This window comes from Colletes latitarsis, chromosome 12 (genome assembly GCF_051014445.1).
Source record: "Colletes latitarsis isolate SP2378_abdomen chromosome 12, iyColLati1, whole genome shotgun sequence".
Lineage (NCBI taxonomy): Eukaryota > Metazoa > Arthropoda > Insecta > Hymenoptera > Colletidae > Colletes > Colletes latitarsis.
In genome coordinates, this window is record NC_135145.1 from 17,210,667 (window position 1) to 17,224,172 (window position 13,506).

At 34.7% G+C, this 13,506-nt stretch overlaps 1 protein-coding gene across 1 annotated transcript; it reads left to right on the forward strand.

The window, feature by feature from the left end:
* The first annotated feature begins 2 nt into the window (after positions 1-2).
* Ida (anaphase promoting complex subunit 5 ida) lies at positions 3-12,425 on the forward strand. The gene is made up of 11 exons (XM_076779718.1): positions 3-378; positions 583-632; positions 1,915-2,294; positions 2,370-2,523; positions 2,631-2,812; positions 2,885-2,998; positions 6,361-6,490; positions 6,568-6,870; positions 6,955-7,076; positions 11,463-11,730; positions 11,818-12,425. The coding sequence occupies exons 1-11, from the start codon at positions 234-236 to the stop codon at positions 12,184-12,186; spliced, it is 2,217 nt and encodes a 738-aa protein (XP_076635833.1). The 5' UTR covers positions 3-233; the 3' UTR covers positions 12,187-12,425.
* Positions 12,426-13,506: the final 1,081 nt, after the last annotated feature.

Below are 13,506 nucleotides of genomic sequence, written 5' to 3' on the forward strand. Positions count from 1 at the left end.
GTAGTTACAACGAATTACAGACTGCATTAGTTGTGTGCTGTGTGTGATTTTGTGAACGCGAGTACGTTCAAGCTCGTTCAAAAAGTGTTTTCTCATCATCTCATAACGAAATTCTTAAACTAATTTTACTATGCAGTAAAACAATTGAACGATTCTTTGGTTTACTTCATTAACGGAAAATCTGATTAGGTGTTTGTCATTTACTATGAAAAGTGCGTGATTATTTTAGACTCATGTGTTGGGATACGCTATTCGCCATGTCTACGGATTTTATGAATATTGATGGTAACATAAAAAGGGTGCAGAAAGAAACTTTAACGCCATACAAAATAGCAACTGTCATTTTAATTAAAGAATACTGTAATACAACAACGAAAGGTAATTTGGAAGTCATTTTATGTTTCAAATAAATAGTACTAACACAGTAAGGTTGTTTATTGTACAAAAAACGAGACAATCACATTTGTATTTATAATGTTGTTATTGTTTCGATTTTATCATAATATACTTTTGGATGTAGAAAATAGTAATTAGGATCACTTGTAATAATTTATCGATTTTAATGCGTCTGTTTTGTTACAGTAATAGCCGAAAGACGTAATTTCTGTTTAGCTGCATTAAAGTTGATTCAAGTAAGTATCTTCGGTTAACCACTTAACAAAAGGGGTAAAAAAATTGTCACCTTTTCTTTTATTTTTATTTGACTAAATTTATTAATACAATTAATTAATTACAATAAATTTACTCAATAAGTAGGTTTAGTGTGATATATTTTGAAACATTTAATACACAATCCTACATCGTAATCCGGATAGTAGTATCTTGTCTCGTTTCGAATGTTTTTGCCGCTTGCATTTTTCCGTGAGCAACATACTTTGCATTGTCGAGTAAGTCTATATTTGTTTGCAGTAGATGGTATTATTTCTATAAAATGTCTACCAATTAAACGTAGTGGTGACGATGATCCTGATGAACGTCCAGAAGTCTGTTGGGATTTACCATATTTTTCAAAAATTTGTTGTACGAGATCTAATCTAAATTGTAAATGAGTTTTTGAGCCTCCCTGCTTTCCATATAAAACAAAAGAATTCCATATTGTCTGATCGAGAAGGTGTAGAAAAATTTTATGATATTTCTTCCCTGGCTTTTTGATGACAGGGTAGTTAGTTAAGTGTTGATCAACTTTATCAACACCACCCATAGAATTGTTATAATCATTTACAACTTTAGGAATTTTAAGATTTCTAAGATTTCTGTATTACAAAAAAATTCAAAATAGCGTAATATTGTCCCCTCGCTATCATTATCAAATTGTAAATTTACATCAGGTGTATTATCGAAAAGGAACCTTGGCGGAGGAGGTGGTAAATTTTCTATATTTATTTCACAAAATTCTCTGAATGGAGGACTTCATTCTCTAATTCAGAATCATCTTCCGATAATTCTGACAAATCACTTTCGTTGTTTGATTCACTTATCAATATTTCCTCATCACTTTCATAATCAAACTCAAACATTTTGGGAATCTAATAATGCAAAATAAAACTGACTATAAAAATAAATATAAATGTATACACAACATATATTACCTGCGTCTAAAATGTAAACAAAAACTGCATAAAAAATAATCAAATTATAACAAGCTATAGTACAAATAATACTCGGGCAAATCACTATCTACAAGTTAAAACAAAACTTGCCCGAACAAGACTCGGGATCATCAGTATACGGGAAAATGTCAAGCGGTTAATGTAATGTTTTAAAACTGAGTTACAGAGTAACCTGTTTTTATTCATTATATTTACATGTTGAAACAGTCCTTCAGATCATTGTAACATAATTGCGCAGTGGTATATTTTGTTAAAGTTAAGTACGGAATGTTGCTTTCAATTAATTTCTTTTTTTATCTGTTAGTCGCCAGACATGGAGCTCAATGCACTTTTGGATATATTATATTCTGACGAATATATGTTGTATCGTTTTGGACGTCAGTTGGTAGTACAGTTAAAAATGTTAAATGGAAAGGGTGTCGAAGGATTATTAGATTTATTCGATAGCGTTGTACGTCTTATGAAACCAACGTTGGACAATTCACGATCCTTGCCAGCATTAAATAAAAACTCTGTTCTTGGATTGTACATAAGAAGAATTATTATTTTCTTTGAAAAACTGTCTTTCGATCAAGTTGTGTCACTGTACGAGGCTTTGAAAAAATATTTAGAAAGAAAAACGAATGTTTCTGAAAGTTCTGACATTTCCACGGGTTCTGAAGTAGAAGATTCATATTTACACGAGTGAGTAGCCTTTATACTGTACTTGTATTTTATTTTATATTTTTCTGCATTATAATTTCTTTATGACGATGCCAGAATTAAAACAACTTGGGGCGGAAGACAAGCAGAATTACTGGTCGCACAGCAAGCACATGCACTGCAGACGGATGAACACAAAGCAATGTCTCCACCGGAGCTGCAAGTTCTCGTACGAGAACTTTTAAGTTCCAGTCCTTACTATGCAGAAGCTGTGAGTACTGTTTGGTAAGAAGAACATTTTCTTTGCTTGCGATATAAAAATATAATTGGTAACTTTGTTGTATTGCTCATTTCTTTCTATTTCTCAATGTGTTTCAGCATTATTTAAGCTACTTGAATTGTTTAAGAGTCAATGAATACTGTGGCGCTATAGACAGTCTTTATCACTGCTTCGATAGACTAGCTCCATTGGAAAATCGATCAGCACCTGAGGATAGAACTCGTATCTTCAGATACGCTGCTCTAAATTTGGCAGTTCTACATGCACAATTTAATCATAAGTACGTACTTGTCTGAATTATTTTGTTACTTATCACGTTAATTATCAAGTAAAATGTTAATTCTTTTTCAAGGGAAGTAGCACAAGCTGCTTTAAAAGAAGCTATCATGATGGCTCAAGAAGCTGGTGATAACGTATGTTTGCAATTGTCACACGCTTGGATGTATCATCTGACTAGCAATCAAAAGTAAGTTTTTGAACTTACAAGGGAAGTTTGGGAACCCGGAAATTCCAAAAATTACGAAACTTTCTGTACAGATAGAGTAGCTCATCCGTAACGGACGCCTACTTTTCGTTCGTGTCATAATTCACTTCTAAGGGGTGAAATCACCCTTTAAAGAAAATGCTAAATTATTTTTTTTGTCGAATATCTCAAGAACACTGAGAGATATTGAAACAAAGTTTAAACAAAGGTTGTATGCTATATTTATGTTTACAAAAATATGTAACAAAATGTATTGCATCCTCCATCACTCTTTAAAAATCACTTTTTGATTTTTTAAATTTTATGTAAAAATGCATCGATTTTTTTTTTAATTTTATTCAATGTTTTTGTAAACATAAAAATAACATGCAATCTTTGTTTAAACTTTGGTTCAATATCTCTCACTGTTCTCGAGATATTCCAAAGATAATTCTGCATTTTCTTTAAGGGGTGATTATGGCACGAACAAAAACTAAGTGTGTGGCGCTGCGGTTAACCCCTTAACGCTCATATTTTTCGGGCGAACCAAGAATGATCAGTTTTCTTTATTGGATTTGTTTCTAAAAATGCGGTTTTTGTTACTTACAATATTGTATCCAACGTATAATTTGAAAGAAAACAAATATTATCATCTTTTAATCCAGTAGATTAAACAAATATCGTTTTTCAAAGCAGTCAGACTCGGGCACGAACATTAAGGGGTTAAGAACTCGTGGAGAATCGTAGGAGGACAAAAAAGGAAAGGAGGGGTGCGTTTTGTCCCGGGCCTGCTAATGGACTCATCAGTAAGGCTTTTTAGCAGGCCCTGCCTTAGGCGACTGGGATATCGAAAAGTCGGTCGAGAATTGTATACAGGGTGTCCCGTAAATAGTGTAAGAGCCGGAAATGTGGGGTAGCTGAGACGATTCTGAACAACAATTTCCTTTGCAAAAATGTCGAATGGAGCTTCGTTTTTGAATTATTAACGAAAAACACTGACGAATCACGGCGCGCGCCTGCCGCGCGCTCAGGGCCGTCCGAACTAAGAGAGCCACCGTGTCGGGTAGGTAGCAAGATGTGCATCGGAGATACGTCGAGGAACGAATACAAATAATTAAAAATACTACCACTGCAACTGTTACCTCTGCGGATTGGATAAATCAGCCAGCTAAATCGAATTTATTAATTATTTGTATTCGCTGTTTCCAAAGAAGAAGGAATAAAATGTGGGAAGATGCTCTCGGAATTTTTAGGAAATTAATTCTTCGCACCTGAGTGATGCTTCTCGCCAGAGTGTGTTAAAATTAAAATAAGAATTATTTTCAGAAAATTAAAATAAATACGGTAAGAACCATTTGTAATCGTTTGTTATTAAAAACTGTACTGGAAAAGCAGACTGGATTTGTGCGTACCGAAACATTCCTCGAATGCAAAGGCTTTAATAGAGAAATAATTGAAATTCGACTTACCCATTTACTAGCAAGTTGCTCTGCTGCGCTGACAATAAGGCCCGGTTAGTGCACTCCTGTCGATCACGGAAAGGTCGAAGACCCCAATAAAAATCAGCTGATGGGACGGCCCGGTCACTGCACCCGCTTCTTACCCCGAAAATGTAAAAGTGAAAAGGGCTAGTGACCGTGCTGTGAAGTGTTTTCGAGGTAAGAAGCGAGTGTAGTGACCGGGCCGTCCCATCAGCTGATTTTTATTGGGGTCTTCGACCTTTCCATGATTGACAGGGGTGCACTAACCGGCCCTATTGCAACTTGCAAGTAAATGGGTAAGGCGAATTTCAATTAATTCTCTATTAACCCCTTGCATGCGAAGAATGTTTCGGTACGCACAAATCCAGTCTGCTTTTCCAGTACAGTTTTTAATAACAAACGATTACAAATGGTTCTTACCGTATTTATTTTAATTTTCTGAAAATAATTCTTATTTTAATTTTAACACACTCTGGCGAGAAGCATCACTCAGGTGCGAAGAATTAATTTCCTAAAAATTCCGAGAGCATCTTCCCACATTTTATTCCTTCTTCTTTGGAAACAGCGAATACAAATAATTAATAAATTCGATTTAGCTGGCTGATTTATCCAATCTGCAGAGGTAACAGTTGCAGTGGTAGTATTTTTAATTATTTGTATTCGTTCCTCGACGTATCTCCGATGCACATCTTGCTACCTACCCGACACGATGGCTCTCTTAGTTCGGACGGCCCTGAGCGCGCGCCGTGATTCGTCAGTGTTTTTCGTTAATAATTCAAAAACGAAGCTCCATTCGACATTTTTGCAAAGGAAATTGTTGTTCAGAATCGTCTCAGCTACCCCACATTTCCGGCTCTTACACTATTTACGAGACACCCTGTAGACAGGGTGTTCGGCCATCCCTGGGAAAAATTTTATTGGCGGATTCTAGAGGCCAAAATAAGACGAAAATCAAGAATACCAATTTGTTGATGGAGGCTTCGTTAAAGAGTTATTAACAATTAAATTAAAAAATTTCAAATCGTTTTGGAAAAATTATTTTCGGTTGCGGGGGACAATTACAATTATTTTTGGTGAATAGACATACCCCCGAAATTCTACCCACTTTGTAGAAAAAAATTCGAGAAGGTGTGAAATTTTTCATCGAAATTAAAATATCTCAAATCGGTCTGAAAAAATTATATTTAATTACAGGGGTCAATCACAAGCATTTTTGGTCATTACACATAACCCCGAAATCCTACGCACTTTCGAGAAAAAAATTCCTTACCGAAAATCTAATTTGGTGCCTAAATTTTAAATCGTTCTGGAAAAATTATTTTCGGTTGCGGGGGTCAATTACAATCATTTTTGATGAATAGACATACCCCCGAAATTCTACCCACTTTGTAGAAAAAAATTCGAGAAGGTGTGAAATTTTTCATCGAAATTAAAATATCTCATATCGGTCTGAAAAAATATTGTTAGGTATGGAGGTCAATTACAATCATTTTTGATGAATAGACATACCCCCGAAATCCTGTGCCTTTCCGAGAAAAAAATTCACTACGGATGGAACTTTAAACGTTGATAACTTTTTAACAAAGCCTCCATTAACAAATTGGTATTCTTGATTTTCGTCTTATTTTGGCCTCTAGAATCCTCCATTAAAATTTTTCCCATGGGTGGCCGAACACCCTGTATAGCAACTGAGGGGTCGGTCGAGCTTGTGAGAGCGCGACCCCTCTGGTGGCGAGCATGGGAGGCGACGCCACAAGCGTGTGTTATGGATGACCTACTCTAGCTGTACACAAAGTTTCATAATTTTTTAAATTGCCAGGTTCCCAAACTTCCCTTGATAGTAATCTATCGCTGATACATATTGATCATCATATTTTTTAATAGGGGACCTCTTATAGAAAGGTCGATTGGTAAGGCAAGTATGTTGGGAATAACTCATACGACTGGTTTAGGTCTCATCGCATATGCTCACAATTCTGCTTTAGAAGCTAAGAGTCCGTCACAAGTGTTTGAGGTATATATTCGAATTTAATTGTAATTTTAAGAATCTCATGTTTATTTAAGATCGTGTCATACTTTGTTTGTTTGTAGACACTAATGAAATCTGATGTTTTAAATTGTCAACATTCCATGATCGACCTTATGTCAATGACGTATGCCGAAAAGTCTGCGTTATGGTCGTATTACGGTAAAACCGAGATGTCTTCGGTTTGTGCACAACTGCTGCTTTTACATAATACAGGAGATAAAAAGCAGCATATGTTCAATGGACCATCTATTTGTCACGTTGTTGTTAATATTGCGAACATTTTAGTCGAATTTGGTGAATATAATTTAGTCGATACTGTACTTGCCCATGCTAAGGAGAGATTTCCCAATGAACCATGTAATAAGGTATTGTTCACGAATTTACGACATTTTGAAGTGTTATGTTTTTAATTTAATTTTCATAACATTTGTCATGTTTTGTATTCATAGGTATGGATGTTAAGTGAGCAACTTTATATATTCACACAATTAATGAGACACGAGAAGTGGAGCGAGGCTGAAACAGTAGCATTGAATATTTCAAGTTTGGATCCGGTAGAATGTAAATTTAGGTATGATGACCATTTAAAGTAGTCATATTTACTGTGTTGCGTTCTTCGATTCAACTATACAGGCTGGGACATTTTAACCGTTTTAGTGCCACGCAGCGCGATCGCGCTGTTCGCGTACTGTGGTGAACCGTGTCGCTATTTTTGATTACGATCGTCAATTCGCAACGCGCTCGATTCAGCATGTATCTTGTCGCGAGTCTGTCGAGAGTTTCCTCTCGTAATTACAAATTTTCTTTCAATTAATCGTAAACAACCTGCATAATTAGCTGTCTTTCTGTAACATATGGAGTCCCAAGGTTTATTTTTAACAATATTTAAAAAAAACATAACTTAATATTTTATTTATAATAGATATTAAACAAAATTTCTAATGATTATTATTTTTAAAATAGATATGTTTATGAAAACATAATGAATGTAGCCCTTTTTTACATTATACACAAATTAAATTCGATCGTTTTATACCAGTAGATTTATTACTACAAACTACGCACTGTCGTAAATTTCTGCCTGGTAATTTCTCTAAGCCAAATATTCCCTCGTTATAACTTGTCATTTGTGATTTTTTTACTTGCATCCATTCATGCTCTATTTCCGAAATGATGCTTGATGTAAATTCCAATCGAGTCATTTGCTTCTTTTTGCTAACTTCCTTATAAAGTAGATATGCATTTAATACCATACGGGCAATGACGTTAAACGTAACTTTCTTCCAATATTTTACTGTTCGGCGTTCATCCAAATAGACGTACAACATTTTGTCTGATTCGTCGACTCCCCCCATATAACGATTATAACAATCAACGATGCATGGTTTTACTTTACTTCGTTCATTTCCATTTCGTTTTTTGATTACAATAGTATTGTCATCAGAAGCATGCGTCGAAATTAACAATACCGGTTTTTTTACAGACTTATTTTCGCGATAGCCACACAAAAGTACTTCACCATCTCGAGCATATTTTGCTTCATTAGGCTTAGTTGTTTTTATATCACTAGGTACGCCTTTTCTATTAGTTCTAATTGTTCCCGTTAAATATGTATTTTTGCAATACAAATATTTAGCCAAAGCGATGCTACTAAAATAATTATCGACAAATACATGATGCCCTTTATTTAAATACTGGCTTTGCTCCAATAAATTTATAACGACTTCATATCCAAGTCCATGTTCTCGTGACTTAGTAGTATCAGTTTTTCCTTCAGCCCCCTTGTAACAGTAAAAACTTAAACAATATTTGGATACTGCGTCGCAAAGCATCCAAAATTTGATGCCCCACCGGTGGTGTTTTTTATTCGGCATATATTGCATGATGTTCGAATGACATAAAGTTCCTACCAAAGATTCGTCGATAGATGATTCCTTATGCGGTTTGTAGTACAATTTAAATACCATATTCGCATGTTCAACTATTGGCATAAATTTTATACATGGGTCGTACTTTTCATGACCTGGTGGGAAACATTCTTTATTATCAACTAAGTGAAAACATTGAAGAATGAGCTGAAATCTATTCCACGAAAACATCTTTGAAAACCAGGGTATGCTCCTTGAATTTTCGGTCCAATAAGAAAACATTGTTGGTCGCTTCGTTATTCCCATTTCCAACAAAACTGACAAAAACGCCTTCATTCCGAGTAAAGTAACTGGTTTCCACTGCTTTATTCGAGATCCACGGGTGATGTCAAGTGATTTTATTAGTTCTTCGGCGTACTTATTTGTTTCGCAAACCATTATTGTTAACAAAGACGAATCGAAAAACAGATTAAAATAATCGATAGGTTTAGATTCGTTAGCTAGCGGTGATTGTGGCCCAATATCTTCAGTAAAGCGAACTGAATTCTCTTGTTCATCTATACCATCCGTAGAAACACTTTCATATGTCGCAGAACTGGTAAAATTGCACGGAATACTATCTTCGCTACTGGATGTATCAAAAGTGTATATTCTCTTTCTTTTTGAGACTGGAACGATCCTACTACTATCGTCAGAATCAGAAGTTGAATTAGATCTCGAACGTGACATCGTTATTTTCTTTTTCGTATTCATTGCCCTACAAGGGATACACAAATAATAAATAAAAAATTAACACATTTGTTGCCTATATTTTGGCTACCGCACCACGGAAGTATACCCTTCACCCATGTTCATGTGACATGCTGAAGAACGTGTTAATTAAAACAAACTAATGTATATATTACCTCTTCAATTGGAAGACCAAAATCTGTATTATAAAATGTTATCGAAGAAAAACGTGAAACACGAATATTTCGCAAACTTTTGAGTGGTCAGTATATCGATTTTGATGCAACTGATGAAATTATTATGATTAAAAATTGCCTATCAATTTGAAGCGCGAGTGCCCCGGGCGGCATATTTCGACGAAAAAAAGATCAGCGCGATCGCGTCGATCGGCATTATTCGCAAATAAATGAAGGAAGCGCTACCGCGCTTCATGGCACAATTCGACATGGATTTTTAAAAACCCCTGGCACTAAAACGGTTAAACAGGTCACCTGAATAACTCGCTTGTTTTTGAAGATAGGATAAAATGCATTAGACCAAACTTACTTGGTATCGGGGGGCTCATAATCTGGTATTACCAATTTTTCTGTAGGTGGAGGCGATATGAAGGTCAACTCGGTTTTTTTTAAATGGAATAGTATCTTTTTTACTTACATTCTGATAGTGTTTCAAGGTGAATACAATAACCTATTATTAAGGTCATTCAAGGTCACCCAAAATCAACTGCAATATAAAATAAATTGTCTCAGAGTACTTTTCGAATACTTGTGTATCACGTGTGTGTATTACGTGACACGGGCCACAAAAGATAAACAAACATTCAATCACATTGTACGCTTATCTGTATTCTCAAACATTATTGGTAATTTGACTACCGACTAGAGAACAGCTTTATTCAGTCTAAGTGTTCAGTTTTCTAAAATGCGTTACACGATAGCAGAGAAAGTAGAAATGGTTCTTATTTATGGTGAATGTCGTAGAATTATGAGGGAAACGGTACGTGTGTATGGTGAAAGATTTCGCGATCGTAATAATAAACATTCACTTTCTGTCTTTACAAACATTATAAAAAGGTTCCAAGAAACTGCAGCTGTGGATAACAAAACACGTAATCTTGCCAAATGAGCAACTGATGATGGAAACTCGATAAATATTGTAGCAGCTCTAATAAGAGATCCACATGTTAGTACAAGACAACTGGAACGCGAAAGTGGGATCAGTCACATTAACAAATTTCATCCGTTCCACATATCACTTCATCAACAATTAACTGAAAATGATTATACAAGACGTTTACAATTTTGTGAATGGGGCTTACGAAAACTACAAGACGATGAAATGTTCTTGAGTAAACAGTTATTTACCGATGAGGCCACATTTACAAACCATGGTGCAATTAACCGTCGCAACATGCACTACTGGTCAGTAGATAATCCATGATGGTTGAGAGAAGTCGACAAACAGAGACTTTGGTCTGTAAATGTCTGGTGAGGCCTTCTTCATAATAAAATAATTGGTCCATATTTTATTGATGGCAAGTTAAATAGTAGTAAGTACCTGAGAATCTTAGAAGACGTTTTGCCAGAATTGTTAGAAGACACTTCACTGGACATACGACAATCCATGTGGTTCCAGCAAGACGGATGTCCTGCTCATTCATCACGCAATGTTACAGAATTTCTAAATAGAAAATTTGGAGATTGTTGGATAGGTCGATCAAGAAGTAACAAATGGCTGGCACAATCCCCAGACCTGACACCTCTCTATTTTTATTTGTGGGGAAAATTAAAGGCAGAAGTGTACCGCGAAAAACCAACTACCAAGAACATATAAGAAGAACTTGCTGTGTAATAGATACGAATGAAATTTGCCACGCAGTGTCATCAGTATTGCAACGATTTAGACTATGTATCCATGTTTAGGGTCGCCATTTTGTACACTTGTAGTAGCAGTATCAAAGTATCCAAGTGTTCGAAGAGTGCTTTGAGACAATTTATTTTCTATTGCAGTTGAGTTTGGGTGACCTTGAATGACCTTAATAATACAACCTAAAATCTGAAAGATAATAATGAGAAATAAAAACGAATGCATAAATTCATAATTATATAAGTGTACTAATATAAGTAAATCAATTGATCTTAAGAAGGTTAAAATTGCATATAATTAGTTACAAAAATGAAAACTAATATATAACTTGAATTAAAACAAGAATTCAATAATAATTAAGCAAACTTAATTCTTGTTTGCAACAAATAAATCTACTCTGTATATTTAAGTTTTTTGTGCACTAGAACAAAAATGTCTTGAAGACCGCAGTAGGATTAAATATAACTTTTACATTTGGATATTTAACTTTTTAGGTTAGCAGAAGTGTGCTTGGGTAAGGGAGACTATCCAAAGGGTTTAGAGTGCATCGACAGTATTGAAAAAGACGAGCAAGTAACAACGCAAAATAAAATACGAGCTTTAATTTTGTCAAGTCAAATAATATGCGCGTCTGTTTTACCGGAAAATGGAATTGCTGGAATAAATTCTCTAGTACTTCTAAATACAGCTTTAGAACTGGCTGTACAGAATCATTTATCGTATTACGAAGCACTGATTAAAATGCATCTTGCAAACATTCAGGTGATTAAATTAATTAACAAGTATTTTCAATTCAATGATATAGTTGTTAGGATTATTATAATTAGTTTTTTTTTATCGATGTTTCAGCTGATAATGGGAATGCCAACTTTAGCATTGAACTTAGTGGAAGACGTTATTATTAAAATTTTGGCGCATGCCGGATATTACGATCAGGGCAGAGCGTTCGTTTTATATGCGAAATGTTTAGTTGCTACTGCTCCGATGTGTAGCAGCGCACGGAAAGAAGTAATTTTAAAGGCTATTAAAGCACTGTCTAAAGCAAAAGATTATTTTACAAAAGTTGAAGCATACGGAAGACTGCGGGCTACTTTGTGTCTAGAATCTTTATTGTGTCACGAGATCGATCTAAAAATTGAACGAAATCAGTGTGCGTTTGAATTTCGTCAGTTGGACGAACAATTTCTCACTAAACTGGACAAGTTGTCTTTATATTAGAAATTAAATAATTGTAAAAACATGTATTCAGAACATTCTACTGTGGAACATAAAATTTCTGTAACATTTTGCCTTCTATTTATTTTCTATTTGAACGACGAATATCGATAAACGAGTTTTAAAACGCCGATATTGATAAAATGAACTGATTATACACATAATCTAATCAAACCTTGAAATGAGAACATAAAACTTAAATGTAAAGTTTCATTGAAATTTATTTAGCCGCCATGTTAATAGCATTCGTACGTAGGCAAAAAAAAAATTTTTTCTCTTCCTTTTAACAGTCACAATATGAATGGAAGGTTCTTACAACGTGTATTTCCGCTAAAAACAATTTTCAAAATTTTTTCTTTGTTGTGGTACTTTCCTTATACCTACATATAGTTGCGAACAAAATTAAGTGGATAGGTAGGGGAAATAAAGTTTTATATAATAATAATTAAGTTTTATATATTATATATCTTTATGGTACATAGATTATTTAGCGAATAATTGAAATTAATATTTACATTTGTGTTGGTTAATTGTCGAGAAAGTATATAAGAATGTAAAATCAGGCAAAAATTATTTGGTATCGAAGGGCTGATCATCCAATGTTACTAGTTTTTTTACTTACATTCTGATACAGTATTTCAAGACGAATACAATGGCCTATGGAAAGATCATTCCTGGTCTGGGTTAAGCCAATTGCGATGGAAAATAATTTACTTTGAGGAAATGATCAAGCATCAATAACTTGGCTGCCATTGGCGATAGAAAAAAATGCATCAGGCAAGAATTATTTGGTATCGAGGGGCTGATCATCCAATGTTACTAGTATTTTGATAGGTGGAGACATCAAGGAGATATGAAGGTCATCTCTGTTTTTTTACTTACATTCTAATAGAGTATTTCAAGACGTATACAATGGCCTATGGAAAGATCATTCCTGGTCTGGGTGAAGCCAATTGCGATGGAAAATAATTTACTTTGAGGAAATGATCAAGCACCGTTGATTTATTTATCTAACAGTAATTCCCTACTAGTACAAATGTTCAAAATGGTGACTTTGAACATTGATGCATGCACCGAACCAAGGTCTTTGTTTATCCACTTCTTGCAGTCACCATGGATTTTCTATTGACCAATAATGCATATTATGACGATTGACTTTGCCACAGTTTGTACATGTGGCTTCGTCCTTAAACAAAACTTTAGTCAAAAACAGCTCATTAGTCAAGATTAAAGTAGCAAGTGTGTAATGAAATACCAATAACCCAAAAAGATATGAAAGAGCGTATAAGAAGAGTTTGTGCCTCGATAAACATAACTGAAATT

Excerpts from the sequence above, each read along its gene's own strand:
- Ida (XM_076779718.1), top strand. The coding sequence starts at position 234 with ATGTGTTGGGATACGCTATTCGCCATGTCTACGGATTTTATGAATATT. Across the intron at positions 2,813-2,884 it reads CATGCACAATTTAATCATAA|GGAAGTAGCACAAGCTGCTT; the intron begins GTACGTACTTGT and ends TTCTTTTTCAAG. Across the intron at positions 7,077-11,462 it reads CCGGTAGAATGTAAATTTAG|GTTAGCAGAAGTGTGCTTGG; the intron begins GTATGATGACCA and ends TTAACTTTTTAG.